Raw genomic sequence first — 12,581 nt, forward strand, 5'->3', positions numbered from 1 at the left:
CAAACACAAAAATCCAAAAGCAAAGAAAAGCAAAACTGCACTGCAGCCCAGGAAAAGAAATGCCTCAAAGATGAACCGGCGCACCAATCATATTCTGGCTGTATTGGTCTGACCCCGAGTTTTCCCGTTGGGTTGGCCCTGGTTGCCCGATCCTGCCCGACATGACTGCTGCTCTCTGCTCTCTGCTCTCTGCTCTCAAGTCTCAGTCAAGTACTCCGTACACAATCGAGGTTGGCATGGGATGGAGTATGCCTCGGCTATATTTGAAATGATGTGATGTTTCTAGTCTGTTACAAAGGTAGGGAAGGGAGCAGAAGTTCGCAAAGAGGTGTGGCAAAGTATAGTTCTGACCATGTAAATATGGATGGATGGATAGTTGTCGGTGTTCACTAACAATTGGTCCGCTGGAACTAAAGAACGGTGTGACTCTAACCCGTCCAGCTAAGCCATAGAATCTCTATTTATTTCTAGAATTGTTTCGTGCCGGCTGTGATCTAACAGCTAGATCCGCCAAGGTCGCCCAGCGCCTCGGGTCGTCATCGGTCGTTTAAAAAAGCCCTACAATAGTAGTGCCCGCATTTGCTGTAGGCCACTTTTATTGTTCCATATACATCATCCAAGAACCCATTGGATCTTGTCTCGCATCGGCCAAATCTAGCCGGCAAAGTGCTTCCCGGTAAGACGATGTCTACATCTTCACAATCTTGGAAGATATAGTGGGGACGATCATGCAGCAAATCGGCTCTTCTTCCGAATGCGGTTGCCATAAAGATAGAATATGTACCTAATCAGAGGGAAAGAAGCATTGCAGTCAGCACTCATAGCCAGATTGACTCCCGGGATAGTTAGATTGCTGCCAGAGAGAAAGAGACGTGGATGTGCTTTCAGGCGTCAGATATGTCATGTTGCCGCCGCTGCAGATTTCTATGCAAGGGGGCATCGGCGGTCGCACAACGACATTGCAGAGATGGCATTGAAGGCAGACAAGACGACGCAGGCAACACACCATCAAACACGCAAAAGGAGTACTTACGGGAATGGTGCCATAACCAGGGTCAGAAAAGCAAGTAGCGATGTTGCCCAGTGATACCCCAGGTTGTTGTACACTGGAGTCATGCGTTAGCGGTCGGCGATTAGGATGCATTTCCTCCAAGGATGGCAGATCTCAGCGTGGAATCAAACACGCTTGAAAGTAGAAGACACCCAACAGGTTTGATCTCGCATGAATTTACCAATCTTAGGCTTTCCATTCGAGCTAATATCCGGGGAACTTACTTTGAATACCGAAAAGAGGGAAGACTCCGCCAAAGATAGAGCGCGCAAAGCTGTTCGCGGCCAGGGCACTGGCAGCATAGGTCGGATATGCGTCAACTAGAAAAGTGAAAATCCCCGAATATACGAGAATGGTCCTACGTGCGACGAATCAGAACTGATGAGAGGCGAAGAAGCTTCAAAAAAGACCATGTCTGAACGAGTGGCGCATGAAGATTGGTACAGACAGGAAGCTCAAACGATGCACAAACTTACCCTGCTCCAAAGAAGGCACTGCCGATGAGTGGTACGATCCAGTGCACATGGGGATAAATTGTCCAGGCGAATATGAACAGGCCGATGGTTACAAGGGGACCCCCGGCAATTGCTGCAACATCATTGCCATCAGAAGCTGATCACAAAGTTAAGTATGGCTAACATACCTGGTGGGAGCCGCCATTCCGGCTGGAAGTCATCCAACTGTCCAGTTGCCTTCTCGTGATTTTCCTCCAAGCGGACATAGTTCCGACGCCACAATGGGTCCGTGAAAATGGCAAGGAGCATACCGACGAAGAGGCCGAGGAAGCAGAGACCTCGCTGCCACAGCTCAAAGCCATAAACATTTTCGAAGACCAGCTGGAATGCACCAAAGAACAGATAGAGAATACCCAGCAGAATCGCCGAGAAGATACAAAGGTTCAAACACATTGGCTCCAGGGTCAGCAGGAGCAGGGGTCTGTAAGTAGACCGCAAGACTGTCTGTGCTACCGAACGTTGCAGTTTCTCAATCGGTGCCTGCCACCTCTCATCGCCTGTCTCTTTGCGCAATTTCCGGGCTTTGTGTCTGAGCAAACTGCATGACCGTTGTCAGGCGGCGGTCATGAACAGGATCAAGGTACAATACAGAAAAGGCCACTTACACGGGATGATACGTTTCCGGGACAGAGGAAACAATCAAAACCAACAGAACGCCTGTCCATATCAGGAGGACATAAAATGTCCAGCGCCTTGCAAGAAGATCAGCCGAGAAACGTTCATTGATGGAGCAGAAAGGAAGCTTACCAACTGGTAAATTGGTTGATGAACCCACCAACACTGGTGTTGTCAGCATGCCTTGCAACGTCATTTATGGTGACCAAATACCTACAGTGGACCCAGCTCGGGTCCTATGAAGGGAGAGCTGGTGTATAGCATCATTGGGGCGCTAAGCTCATGGCGGGCGAACAAGTCGCCTACAGTACCACCGGCGACACTCAAAAACGCACTGCCAGCAATGCCACCAAAGAAGCGACAGATAATCAATGTTTGGATATTTTGGGCTACAGCACAAGGTATGAGCCAGATCAAGAAGAATGAGAATGAGCAGATGTAGATATATCGTCGACCATAAAACTACCGAGGTGTCAGTCGATTTGTCTGCATATGCCCGTTGACAGTCCAGCTCCCAGAACAGGGAGCAGAGAGTTGCACAAACCTCGGACAAAGGAGCTAGGAATAGCGGCCCGACCGCTTCATGAGTTCGAGGTTAGCATTGCCAACATTTTGGAGGGGAGGCTCCTTCACACTAATCGTACTAACTTACCAAGGCCCCAGATGAAGAATGATAATCCCAGCGTTGCGACCAAACGAGAGCAGTTGAACTCCTCTATTAGCTGGCTGTAGGTGACAGTGTACATAGACGATGTGCAGGTCCTTCAGACAGAAGGCCATATCAGCATTGGTCAAATGAATGATCCGGCATGGGGACACTTACACGCAAAGCGAGCCAAGAGAGCAGATAATCACAATCAGCCATCTCCGCAAGGTGTTGAGATTGCGTGGGTTCATCGGGTCATGCTCGTCCCAGCCGACAATGAAAGCCTCAGGGTCATCGGCGGCTAGCCCTTCCTTTCGACTGGGGACCTTCCCGACCTCGTCATCGTCTGGCATGTTATAGCTATAGCCATCGGTCAGGGAGTAGCTACGCGAGTGCACTCGGCGCATCTGGCTCTCATGTGACGTGACGCGACCTGTGATGGGAGCGTAAGCCCCATCAACCTCAAACTCCGGATTCCTGGCAGTCGTATGGTTTCCAATATCTTGATGCGAACTCGCGGAGCTTCGGTCGAGATGTAGCTCGGACGTCTCTCGCGAGACCTCCTCTGTCTGCCCAGGTTCAGACATGGTGTCGGGCCGGACAAGATGAAGGACTGTATACGACCATGGAAACAATCAATCGCTGTGGTCTGTTGAATCTCGCGAGCATGTGTGCTCCTCGGCCTCTGTATGTTCTTGTTGCCGGGTGACCTTCGTCGAGCTGAATCCCAGTTGCTGCGGAATACGGAGTATATCTTCTGCAGAACCGGAAGCGATCTGCAGGCCAATTCGACGGGAACTGACAGCTATCGGAGAATTACTCCCGGGAAAGCTTGTGACGGCTTGGTCAATGTGATACGCATGGGCATAGGAGAAGAGCTGAAACCACAGTTGCAGAAGAACGAGGGGGACAAAACGATGGGGAGGGATTGACCGAGAGAAAGTCGGGGGAAATGGCAGCAGCTGGTCAGTGGTAAGAGACGGAATCCCCACTCCGACCAGGAAAGCGAGCTTGTTCCGCGGGGGTGCAATGAATTCTCCACTGGTGCTCAGTGACCTCAGCGTGCTCACACTGCACAGGCTCACAGTCACGGCTAATGGCTTACATATAGAGACTACTCATAGAAGAGGGCCCAGCCAAGAGCATTCATTAGCTTATCGCGCTGGTCGTTTGCAGGTTCGACGGTGTGTCTCGGTCATTAGTCTCGCCCCTCGGCCTTGAGCAAAGACCGAGCAGCAGCCTATCTATCGGTTGACTCCGAATCACTAACTACATGTGTACGTACAATACGTACGTACTCGAATGATACCCGAGTAGGTTAGTTGATACCAAAGATAATTGACTCAGAACCACGCGCTTTTCAGATATTGTCCCTTATGAAACAAGCCGACATCCGCTCTCTCGTGATAGATATCCAGAAGGACTTGACTTGCAGCGAGGACCAAACCACTACGTGAACCATTTGACCAAAATTCTTACGGAGATGGTTTCTATTACACTTGAAAGAAAACCTAGCTATCGCCCAAACACAGTCTTCGCCCCACAACCCGCAGAGCAAGATCCCGGCTCTTAAACACAATTGATTCAATAGCCGCCTTTTCAGTCCCAACCTGAAGGAAAGAGAATACCCCCAAAACGCCAATCAATTCCACAACAAAACAATCGCCGACACACAAAGTGAACAGTCCCAAGCGCATCACAGCCCCCAAATTCACACTCTCTTTCTCCCCCCCATCCACTCCTGCCCCACCAACTCATTCGAACTACAGTCAAAGATGTACATGAACACACAGGGAGAAAGTCATTGCACAATTTAGGCGGTAGCCGGCGTTACTTGCGAAGCCGCCTCTTCGCTGGCTCCCTCCTCGGCCCATGAGCCCCAAAGAGCCCGCTTGCCACGGATTTTGAGAGAGCCACCGACAGTGTCAGGGCGTTGTTCAACCTGAACCGCATCCTTGGTGGCAAGGACGAGGACCTCGAAGAACATCTTAGTCGCATCCGCCTTGGAGGCCTTCTTCTCGGGCAGGATTTCCTGGAACTTGACGCTCTTCTTCTGCGCCTCAGCCGATTCTCCGAGGCGTTCGCGAAGAATGTGGACAGCGTGCTTCGTGCCCAGAGAGACCGGTCCGCTATCTTGAACGATTGTATCTTCGGCTTCCTCCAGCGTGTGATCCATTCCTTCGTCTTCACTCAGGTGCAGAGCGTGGTTGTCTTCTTCGTCGCCTGGGAAATCGATGTCCGAGCGCTGGTGGAGTGTAGAGTCCATACCCACGCCCTCATCAATCGGCAAAATCGTGTCTTCTTCGCCGAGTTCCAAAGCCGGGGCGGTAGCCGCCTCCACGTCCATGTCTGCGATTCCACTGTCACGCTTGCGCTTCAACTCACCGGCCTTCTGAACCGTGTCGAAAGAAAGCAGGTCCCGAAGTTCAGGCGCCCAACCACGTCCCCGGTCACCGCCGAGCACACTCGACACAAAGTCACCGTTCTTTTGCATGTTCATTAAAGTCAAAAGCACAGGGTCCCGGGGTAGCCACGACGAAGGCTTCATGATGTGCGTGCAGTCCTTGGCCTGGTCTTTGACTTCATTCTGGGGGCGATCGGCCACCTCGTCCAGGCCCATGATAACAACCTTGCGCCGCTTCGCCCGTTGCTCGTGCTGGGCCATTGTCTCCTCCCCAGCTTCGTCATCTCTCTCTTCGTTCGCGGCGGCCTCCTCGTCCGAATCGAGAAGCCTGTTGACCCGTTCTTCCGACATATCGGTCAGGACGGTGCTTTCGCGCTCAAATCGCTCATCGACATCAGGGACGGCTTCTTCGGCGTCGCCAAGATCCATAGGGTCGTCCAATTGCATGAGGTTATCGTGAAAGCCGTCATCGCCAAGATCCATTTTGTCCAAGGGAGCGTCGTCTTCACCAAGATCGAGGTCCAGTTGCAAGTTGTCGACATCGTTGAATTTCCCACCATCGCTGAAAAGATCCTCTTCGACGGGGCGGGGGGCGGGGGCATCTCGACCAACTTCCATACTGAAATCGTGACCCAATGGCGTCTCATCTTCTCCCAGGTCCAGATCAACCAGCGTGTGGTCTTCGAGGCGCGCAGGTTCTTGCGAGGCCGAGCGCCGCAAACCAGTATCAGGCAGAAGTTGGCTTCCAAAATCCATAGATCCCGGTCGCTTGCCTTCAGGTTCCAAGTTGAGCGACTGCGGGATGAGAAGAGCAGAATCCAGGTTCATAAACAAATCAGATTCGGTGAGAACGTCAGGCAATGTGATACCACCGGGGGCGACGACCGTGGTTGTCAAGTCATTGTTGTTTGTTAGGCGGAAGGCCTAGACAGTTAAGTAGTTAGAAAACAAGGAAACGAATCGATAAACGTAGCGGCGAGGCGTACCATCTTGATTTTCATAAGAGCCTCGTTACAATCATCCAAGAGATAACGCGCTTTGCGGCTATAGATACGGACAACACCCAACAGCAGCTGACCACTGAGTCGCAATGCCATGGGCGCCTGTCCTTGGTCGACAATGGCGCTGACACTGCTTTCGATATCGGACTGCAGGATATGCGACTTCGAAAGCTTGCGTTCTAGGTTAGCGGACAGCCAGACGCGGGCTAGCGGCCCGGTCTTCGAAAGAAGCGTCTCCGAGTAGAACATATTGGCGCTGAGATAAGAGAGATCAAGCCAAGTTTAATCGTAAGATGAAGCCAACGATAGAAGGACCCTTCCAAAAAGAAACCCGCCCGGTGCCGGGGGGGGGGGGGGGTGTGGTGATAAGTTCCCTGGCAACCAACGTACGATGACGCGCCGGGAGTCAAAAACAACAGGATCAGCGAGTGGTGCTCGCCCCCTACGGCGTTTGAGGAGGTGCGACCACACTAACCCGACTGATTTGAATCAGGTAGTAATGGGTAAAATGTGATTGAATAGTAGTCGCGTCAGTTGCGACCTCAGCGTAAACCCTACAACAAATAGGTTGGAGGGGAAACGAGATGGGAAGGGGTGGTTGAGTTGGATTGAGAAAAGCAGGCGGTTGGGGGGGGGAGTGAGTGGGAAGATGAAAGGTGGTGGTGGTGTGGTGGGTGTGGAAATGGGATGAGAGGAAACAAGAGGGAGCGCGTCTCAATGACTGGTGGTTTCCAAGGCGGAAAGGACTGACTGACTATTACGGTACTACAACATTAAAGCTACGGTTTAACTGTTGCCCAGCCTCCCTCCCATGTCAGCTGATTGGCGGTAAGGCAAGATGGCTGGGGTCACGTGCTGTTGTTATCCAGCTTTTTGTTTCAACAGTTGTTATGTAAGCAGACACTCAAAGCAGGTGCACTGCGGCTCGCACTAGTCCTAGTGCGGCATTCACGGATCAACGCGTCATCCGGAAACGCTAGTCTGCATCGGGTAAAGCGAAAAGAAAGTCCCAAAGAGGCAGCAAAAGACTCGAGCATCTGTGGTTGAAGGTCCGATTCAATCCTCAATAATGATTCTATTTCACCTGCCTGCATAATAATACAGCGTTTGCGCGTTTCACTTGATTCCTGCTTATCGTGACTCTCCGATTGTGATTTCTTTAAACTCAAGGCACATACATACATACATACATACATACATACTCCTAGTCAGTTACTACGACTTACTGAGCACAGTACAGTACTCCCCCCGTACCAACCACGACTAATCAGTGGCCGCAAGCCGACCCTCCCCTCGCAGCAGCGGCAGCACGGCCCTGTCCTGTCCCTGTGTCCACTTGCTAGTGACCAGTGACCACTCCCCATCCTGGCTTAATCCCAACTGAACTATTATCGATGCAGTTACGGCCTGCTCGCGCCTACGAGTACTAGAACGTGGCTTTCTCGCCGTACCCGCCGTTTTGGAATTTTCCTGCGATCTGGAACATTCACCCTTTCTTCCCCTAAAAGCCACACCCCTCAAATCATACACTCCCTCAAGTTGAAGTTTGGTTCCCGACGGGATGGTAAGAGCTGGTGCTTGATCTTCTTGGGCCTTATTTTTCTTCCCTTTCTTTCGATAAAGCATGAGAGATGTCAAGGTCCGAAACGCCCTCGCTACCTCTTCATAATGCCCAGACCGATTTGAGGCCTCAATCGACGACACCGGCGGGTGTACGTTCTACTATCTCCCCCTCAGTAAGTGGACGAAAGTTTTGACTTCGACGGCCGTCGCATTCGCATTTCATGATCTGTCTGCAGCTTTTGATGTGGTTCATGGGCACGGCTAATCTCGAGCGCCACGCACTGGATAGACATCTACCTCTACGTACTCGCAGCTAAGCCCACAAGAAACCGCAGAGCGATTGCAGACCTCGCTCATTCATGGACTCACCCCGGCGGAGGCGGAGGTTCGCCTCGCACGCGATGGACCGAACGAACTACCTCATGAAGACCCGGAGCCTATCTGGCTTCGGTTTTTGAAGCAATTCCGTGAGACTCTGATTCTGCTCCTTCTGGCCTCCGCGGGAGTATCCTTCGTCATGGGTAATTACGACGATGCAATCAGCATTACCCTCGCCGTCACTATCGTCGTCAGCGTCGGCTTCGTCCAGGAATATCGGTCGGAAAAGTCCCTGGAAGCCCTAAACCGTCTCGTCCCTCATCATGCGCACCTGATTCGCGATATACCTTCGAACAGTCCTCCCATGGCAAATTCGGGCGCGGCAGCCACTGCGGAGATCGAACTGCAGGAGCTTCAAAGCAAGAGCCCGTCTATCTCCAATGCCGTCAAAGCGTCAACCACTGTTCCAGCAAACGAGTTGGTGCCTGGTGATTTGGTCCTGTTCACCGTCGGAGACCGCATCCCAGCCGACATTAGAATTACGGCAGCCACGGACTTGGCCATTGACGAATCCAATTTGACTGGCGAAAATGAGCCAGTGGTCAAATACTCCGACGCCATTCGCAGTTCAAAGTCCCTCCCGATCCAACCACCTCGGTCACCGTTTTATGATGCACCTGCCAGCGGCGCGGTTGGCGCAGATATTCGTTTAAATGAACAACACAACATCGCTTTCATGGGAACTTTGGTACGCTCCGGATATGGACAGGGGGTTGTCATCGGAACTGGTGCGCAGACCGAGTTTGGTAGCATTTCCATGTCGCTACAGGAAATTGAAAGCCCACGGACTCCGCTACAGCTATCAATGGATCGGCTCGGCCAAGAGCTGAGCTACATCTCCTTTGGGGTCATCGCACTGATTGTTGTGATCGGTTTGATCCAGGGTCGGAAGCTGCTCGAGATGTTCACTATTGGTGTTTCGCTCGCAGTTGCTGCGATTCCAGAAGGGCTTCCGATTATTGTAACGGTGACTTTGGCTCTGGGGGTTTTGCGCATGGCCAAGAGAGGAGCCATCATGCGAAGGCTACCCAGTGTCGAAACCTTGGGATCGGTCAATGTTGTGTGCAGCGATAAGACCGGCACCCTGACTCTCAACCACATGACTGTAACTAAATTGTGGCACTTCGATTGCCCCGAGCCATTTGAGGTTCACAGCGACATCACGTCGCTGACTCCAGGGCCCGCAGCTCGGACCGTGCTTCGTATTGGTAACATCGCCAATAATGCCAGATTGTCTCGTGTACATGCGAATTCTCCGGCTAGCGCATCCTCTGCTGCCGTGCTGTCCTCAACTGATGATAGGGCTTCGGGGAGCGTTCGGAGCAGATGGGTTGGGCAGCCGACAGATGTTGCGATCCTCGACCTACTGGATATCTTTGGCGAGGACGATGTACGCGATCGAATTAGCGCTCGTGTTGCAGAGACTCCGTTCAGTTCCGAGCGCAAATGGATGGGTGTCATTATCGGTAGCGGCACACCTAGCGAATCATCTTCACTAGCCGCTCCAGGAGGCACTAATATGGCCTACATCAAGGGCGCACTTGAGCAGGTCTTGGCGCGTTGCGATACCTACCTGACCAAGGACGGGCGGGAGGTGATCCTGGATGAACCTCGACGACAAATCGTGCGACAGGCGGCTGAACAGATGGCATCAGAAGGGTTGAGAGTCCTTGGTTTTGCTAGTGGTGTATCGAGAGACGGCAAAGGAAGAACCCTTGGCAGCCGATCGGGTACGCCTGCATCACGCACCAGTCAAAGCGATGACGATGAGCGATATACCGGGCTTGTTTTTGCTGGGCTGGTGGGAATGAATGATCCCCCCCGCAAGGATGTGCACAAGTCTATCCGGCGGTTGATGGCCGGGGGCGTGCGGATCATCATGATCACTGGAGATGCCGAGACTACTGCAGTTGCTATCGCTAAGAAACTAGGAATGCCCGTTAATCATACCCCTGGGTCCCGGCCCGTCATCAGCGGTGAGGAAATCGAGCGGATGAGCACTACCGAACTCTCCCAGGCAATTGCTTCGACTTCGATCTTCGCCCGTACGAGTCCAGACCACAAGATGAAACTGGTTCGCGCCTTGCAAGCTCGCGGGGATGTGGTAGCCATGACTGGGGACGGTGTCAATGATGCACCAGCCCTGAAAAAGGCGGACATTGGGATTTCTATGGGCAAGTTAGGAACCGACGTCGCCAAGGAGGCGGCGGATATGATCTTGACAGACGACGACTTCTCGACCATTCTGCGGGCCATCGAGCAAGGCAAAGGCATTTTCTACAATATCCAGAATTTCATCACCTTCCAGCTCAGCACCAGCGTGGCTGCCCTCAGTCTTGTTTTGCTGAGCACCACTCTGGGCTTCAAGAATCCATTGAACGCGATGCAGATCCTCTGGATTAGTGAGTAGTCCTGGCCTCATGTCATTCCTATGCCCTTGCTGATATATTTCACCTAGACATTCTTATGGACGGTCCCCCAGCACAATCTCTGGGCGTAGAGCCGGTTGATCCCTCCATCATGAACCGCCCTCCGCGCCCGAGGTCAGCTCGGGTCTTGACGAGGCCACTCATTCAGAGGGTTCTGACCTCGGCCATGGTGATTATGCTCGGCACCTTAGCCATCTACGTGTACGAGATGGGTGATGTGGATGATGTCGGTCATCCCGGCAAGCGCGCGCGCGTGGTCACGGCTCACGATACGACGATGACGTTCACCTGCTTTGTTCTTTTTGATATGTTTAACGCTCTGACCTGTCGCAGCGAGGGCAAGTCGGTCCTGCGGGGCGAGATCTCGCTGTTCAGCAACAAGATGTTCAATTACGCCGTGCTGGGCTCCTTGGCTGGGCAGGCATGTGTCATCTACCTGCCATTCTTGCAGCGGGTGTTCCAGACGGAGGCGTTGAACCTGGCACACCTTTTCAAGCTGGTGTGCATCTCCAGCAGTGTATTCTGGGTAGATGAGGCGCGGAAGTATTATCTGGCGCTGCAGCGGCGGAGGGCCGTTGGGGTGGGGTATAGCTCCAATGTCTGATAGATGCATGGGTATGAGTGGGTGGGCTGGGTTCAAGTTTCTGGGTTAATAATGCCATCATGGCTCAAATGTGTATAGAACAATGGACGGTTCTTGTGTATTTTACTTAATAATGGTGAATACAACAACAACGCAGCTTGGAGATACGAATCTGTGTGTAATGCCATGCCCCGCCGGTCTTGACAGCAGTGTAGACTGCATGACTATCTGGGTAAGGAACCCCTTGGTTAGCGGACCAGGCCATGGTTTGCAGGCGTTAGGGTTAGGGGTACTCGCAGGCGATGTAGGATAGGAGAACTTGTACACTTGGTCGGGTCATGGCGACATTGATAAAAGAAAACGGTGCCACTGGCCTGCACTCCTCACACTTTTTGTCCGGTCTTGCTTCGGGTCTATCCTGTCTACCTACCAGTGTGCAAACTTGGTGTGAGCAGCAGGCCCGCGTATCCCAGAGCTGAGAAGATACCGTTAAAAACAGATGACCTACGCAGGGCTCGAACCTGCAATCTCTTGATTCGTAGTCAAGCGCCTTACCATTGGGCCAGCAGGCCTTGCTGATGACGAGATGTTTTTTTTGATGCTCTATAGAGCTGATCTTAGGCTTGTGGTTGTCTTTCGCACTTCGTTGCGACTATGCAATGTATAACTTCTCTAACTTGTGATATCTTTGGCCTTGTTGTTGTCGGTGAGGTTTAGTGTCTCTTGGATGCTCTCTTCTCCGCGCTCGGAACTTGCTGGGGCTGATGGCAAGTTGCGGGGGTTCGTTCATCGCCTGAGTCGGTATATATTCTAGGTGGGTGGTCCCCTGTCTTCCAGAGGTACCAGGGCAGGCCTACGAATATCGAGACTGCACGCTTTGATGATCACACTATCCCCGCGCAAGGGGTGTAATCCAATGCGACGACAAGACAGGCCACGTGTGTACACTCGACGGAGGCAAGCAATGGGAGGAGAATATGCAACAAGCACGGCGCCCCTGGCGCAACACCAAGCGCTATAACCACATAATAGAGTCCTGAGACACATGATACAAATGACCACGGCCATTACGGATGGCTGATCAGATGCCACATGTATACATACAACTGGAGACTGTAGTGCCGTGCGATTAAGCACCCTCAGCCCTGAAAGGTACGGTGCATGCTAGGCTGAAAATTGGCCCTGGTCTGGTCCCAGAGGGGCCTGTCGCGCTTCCCTTGATCGGCCCCAGGTCAATTTCTACTATGCATGCCCTCTTCGCCCCGGGGGAGACTTGCATCTTCTGGAGATGAAGTAGCTAAGGGAAGCATGAGTGAGCACTGGAAGATACAGCAAAGACACCGAAGAATACACACATCCAGCCCGCCAATGAGCCACAGTCATCACGACTACAAAA

General features: G+C 52.4%; 3 protein-coding genes and 1 non-coding gene across 4 annotated transcripts; 1 reads left to right on the forward strand and 3 right to left on the reverse strand.

The window, feature by feature from the left end:
* Positions 1–604: 604 nt before the first annotated feature.
* On the reverse strand, positions 605–3,867 carry BO86DRAFT_450975 (MFS transporter). Its single transcript, XM_025676833.1, has 11 exons — positions 3,005–3,867; positions 2,834–2,943; positions 2,726–2,760; positions 2,399–2,643; positions 2,314–2,346; positions 2,172–2,258; positions 1,695–2,104; positions 1,528–1,639; positions 1,276–1,409; positions 1,034–1,106; positions 605–784 (listed from the first exon to the last, which is right to left on the reverse strand). Exons 1-11 carry the CDS (start codon positions 3,412–3,414, stop codon positions 727–729), a joined length of 1,707 nt encoding a protein of 568 aa, XP_025523343.1. The 5' UTR covers positions 3,415–3,867; the 3' UTR covers positions 605–726.
* A 554-nt stretch (positions 3,868–4,421) lies between these two features.
* On the reverse strand, positions 4,422–6,607 carry BO86DRAFT_370625 (kleisin alpha). Its single transcript, XM_025670286.1, has 2 exons — positions 6,218–6,607; positions 4,422–6,155 (listed from the first exon to the last, which is right to left on the reverse strand). The coding sequence occupies exons 1-2, from the start codon at positions 6,479–6,481 to the stop codon at positions 4,641–4,643; spliced, it is 1,779 nt and encodes a 592-aa protein (XP_025523344.1). The 5' UTR covers positions 6,482–6,607; the 3' UTR covers positions 4,422–4,640.
* A 929-nt stretch (positions 6,608–7,536) lies between these two features.
* Positions 7,537–11,294, forward strand: pmr1 (Ca(2+)/Mn(2+)-transporting P-type ATPase PMR1). Its single transcript, XM_025670287.1, has 3 exons — positions 7,537–7,968; positions 8,085–10,575; positions 10,632–11,294. Exons 1-3 carry the CDS (start codon positions 7,864–7,866, stop codon positions 11,204–11,206), a joined length of 3,171 nt encoding a protein of 1,056 aa, XP_025523345.1. The 5' UTR covers positions 7,537–7,863; the 3' UTR covers positions 11,207–11,294.
* A 391-nt stretch (positions 11,295–11,685) lies between these two features.
* BO86DRAFT_t278 lies at positions 11,686–11,757 on the reverse strand. Its single transcript has one exon. It is a non-coding gene; the product is annotated as a tRNA-Arg (tRNA).
* Positions 11,758–12,581: the final 824 nt, after the last annotated feature.

Source organism: Aspergillus japonicus, assembly GCF_003184785.1.
Source record: "Aspergillus japonicus CBS 114.51 unplaced genomic scaffold BO86scaffold_73, whole genome shotgun sequence".
Lineage (NCBI taxonomy): Eukaryota > Fungi > Ascomycota > Eurotiomycetes > Eurotiales > Aspergillaceae > Aspergillus > Aspergillus japonicus.

Bases quoted from the DNA above. Each gene is read 5' to 3' on its own strand.
- pmr1 (XM_025670287.1), top strand. From the start codon at position 7,864: ATGTCAAGGTCCGAAACGCCCTCGCTACCTCTTCATAATGCCCAGACC. The intron at 7,969-8,084 runs GTAAGTGGACGA...CGCACTGGATAG, and splicing joins GTTCTACTATCTCCCCCTCA to ACATCTACCTCTACGTACTC. The intron at 10,576-10,631 runs GTGAGTAGTCCT...TATTTCACCTAG, and splicing joins GATGCAGATCCTCTGGATTA to ACATTCTTATGGACGGTCCC.
- BO86DRAFT_370625 (XM_025670286.1), bottom strand. From the start codon at position 6,481: ATGTTCTACTCGGAGACGCTTCTTTCGAAGACCGGGCCGCTAGCCCGC. The intron at 6,156-6,217 runs GTACGCCTCGCC...TTAACTGTCTAG, and splicing joins CTCTTATGAAAATCAAGATG to GCCTTCCGCCTAACAAACAA.
- BO86DRAFT_450975 (XM_025676833.1), bottom strand. From the start codon at position 3,414: ATGTCTGAACCTGGGCAGACAGAGGAGGTCTCGCGAGAGACGTCCGAG. The intron at 2,944-3,004 runs GTAAGTGTCCCC...TTCTGTCTGAAG, and splicing joins TCTCTTGGCTCGCTTTGCGT to GACCTGCACATCGTCTATGT. The intron at 1,410-1,527 runs GTAAGTTTGTGC...CGTCGCACGTAG, and splicing joins AGTGCCTTCTTTGGAGCAGG to GACCATTCTCGTATATTCGG.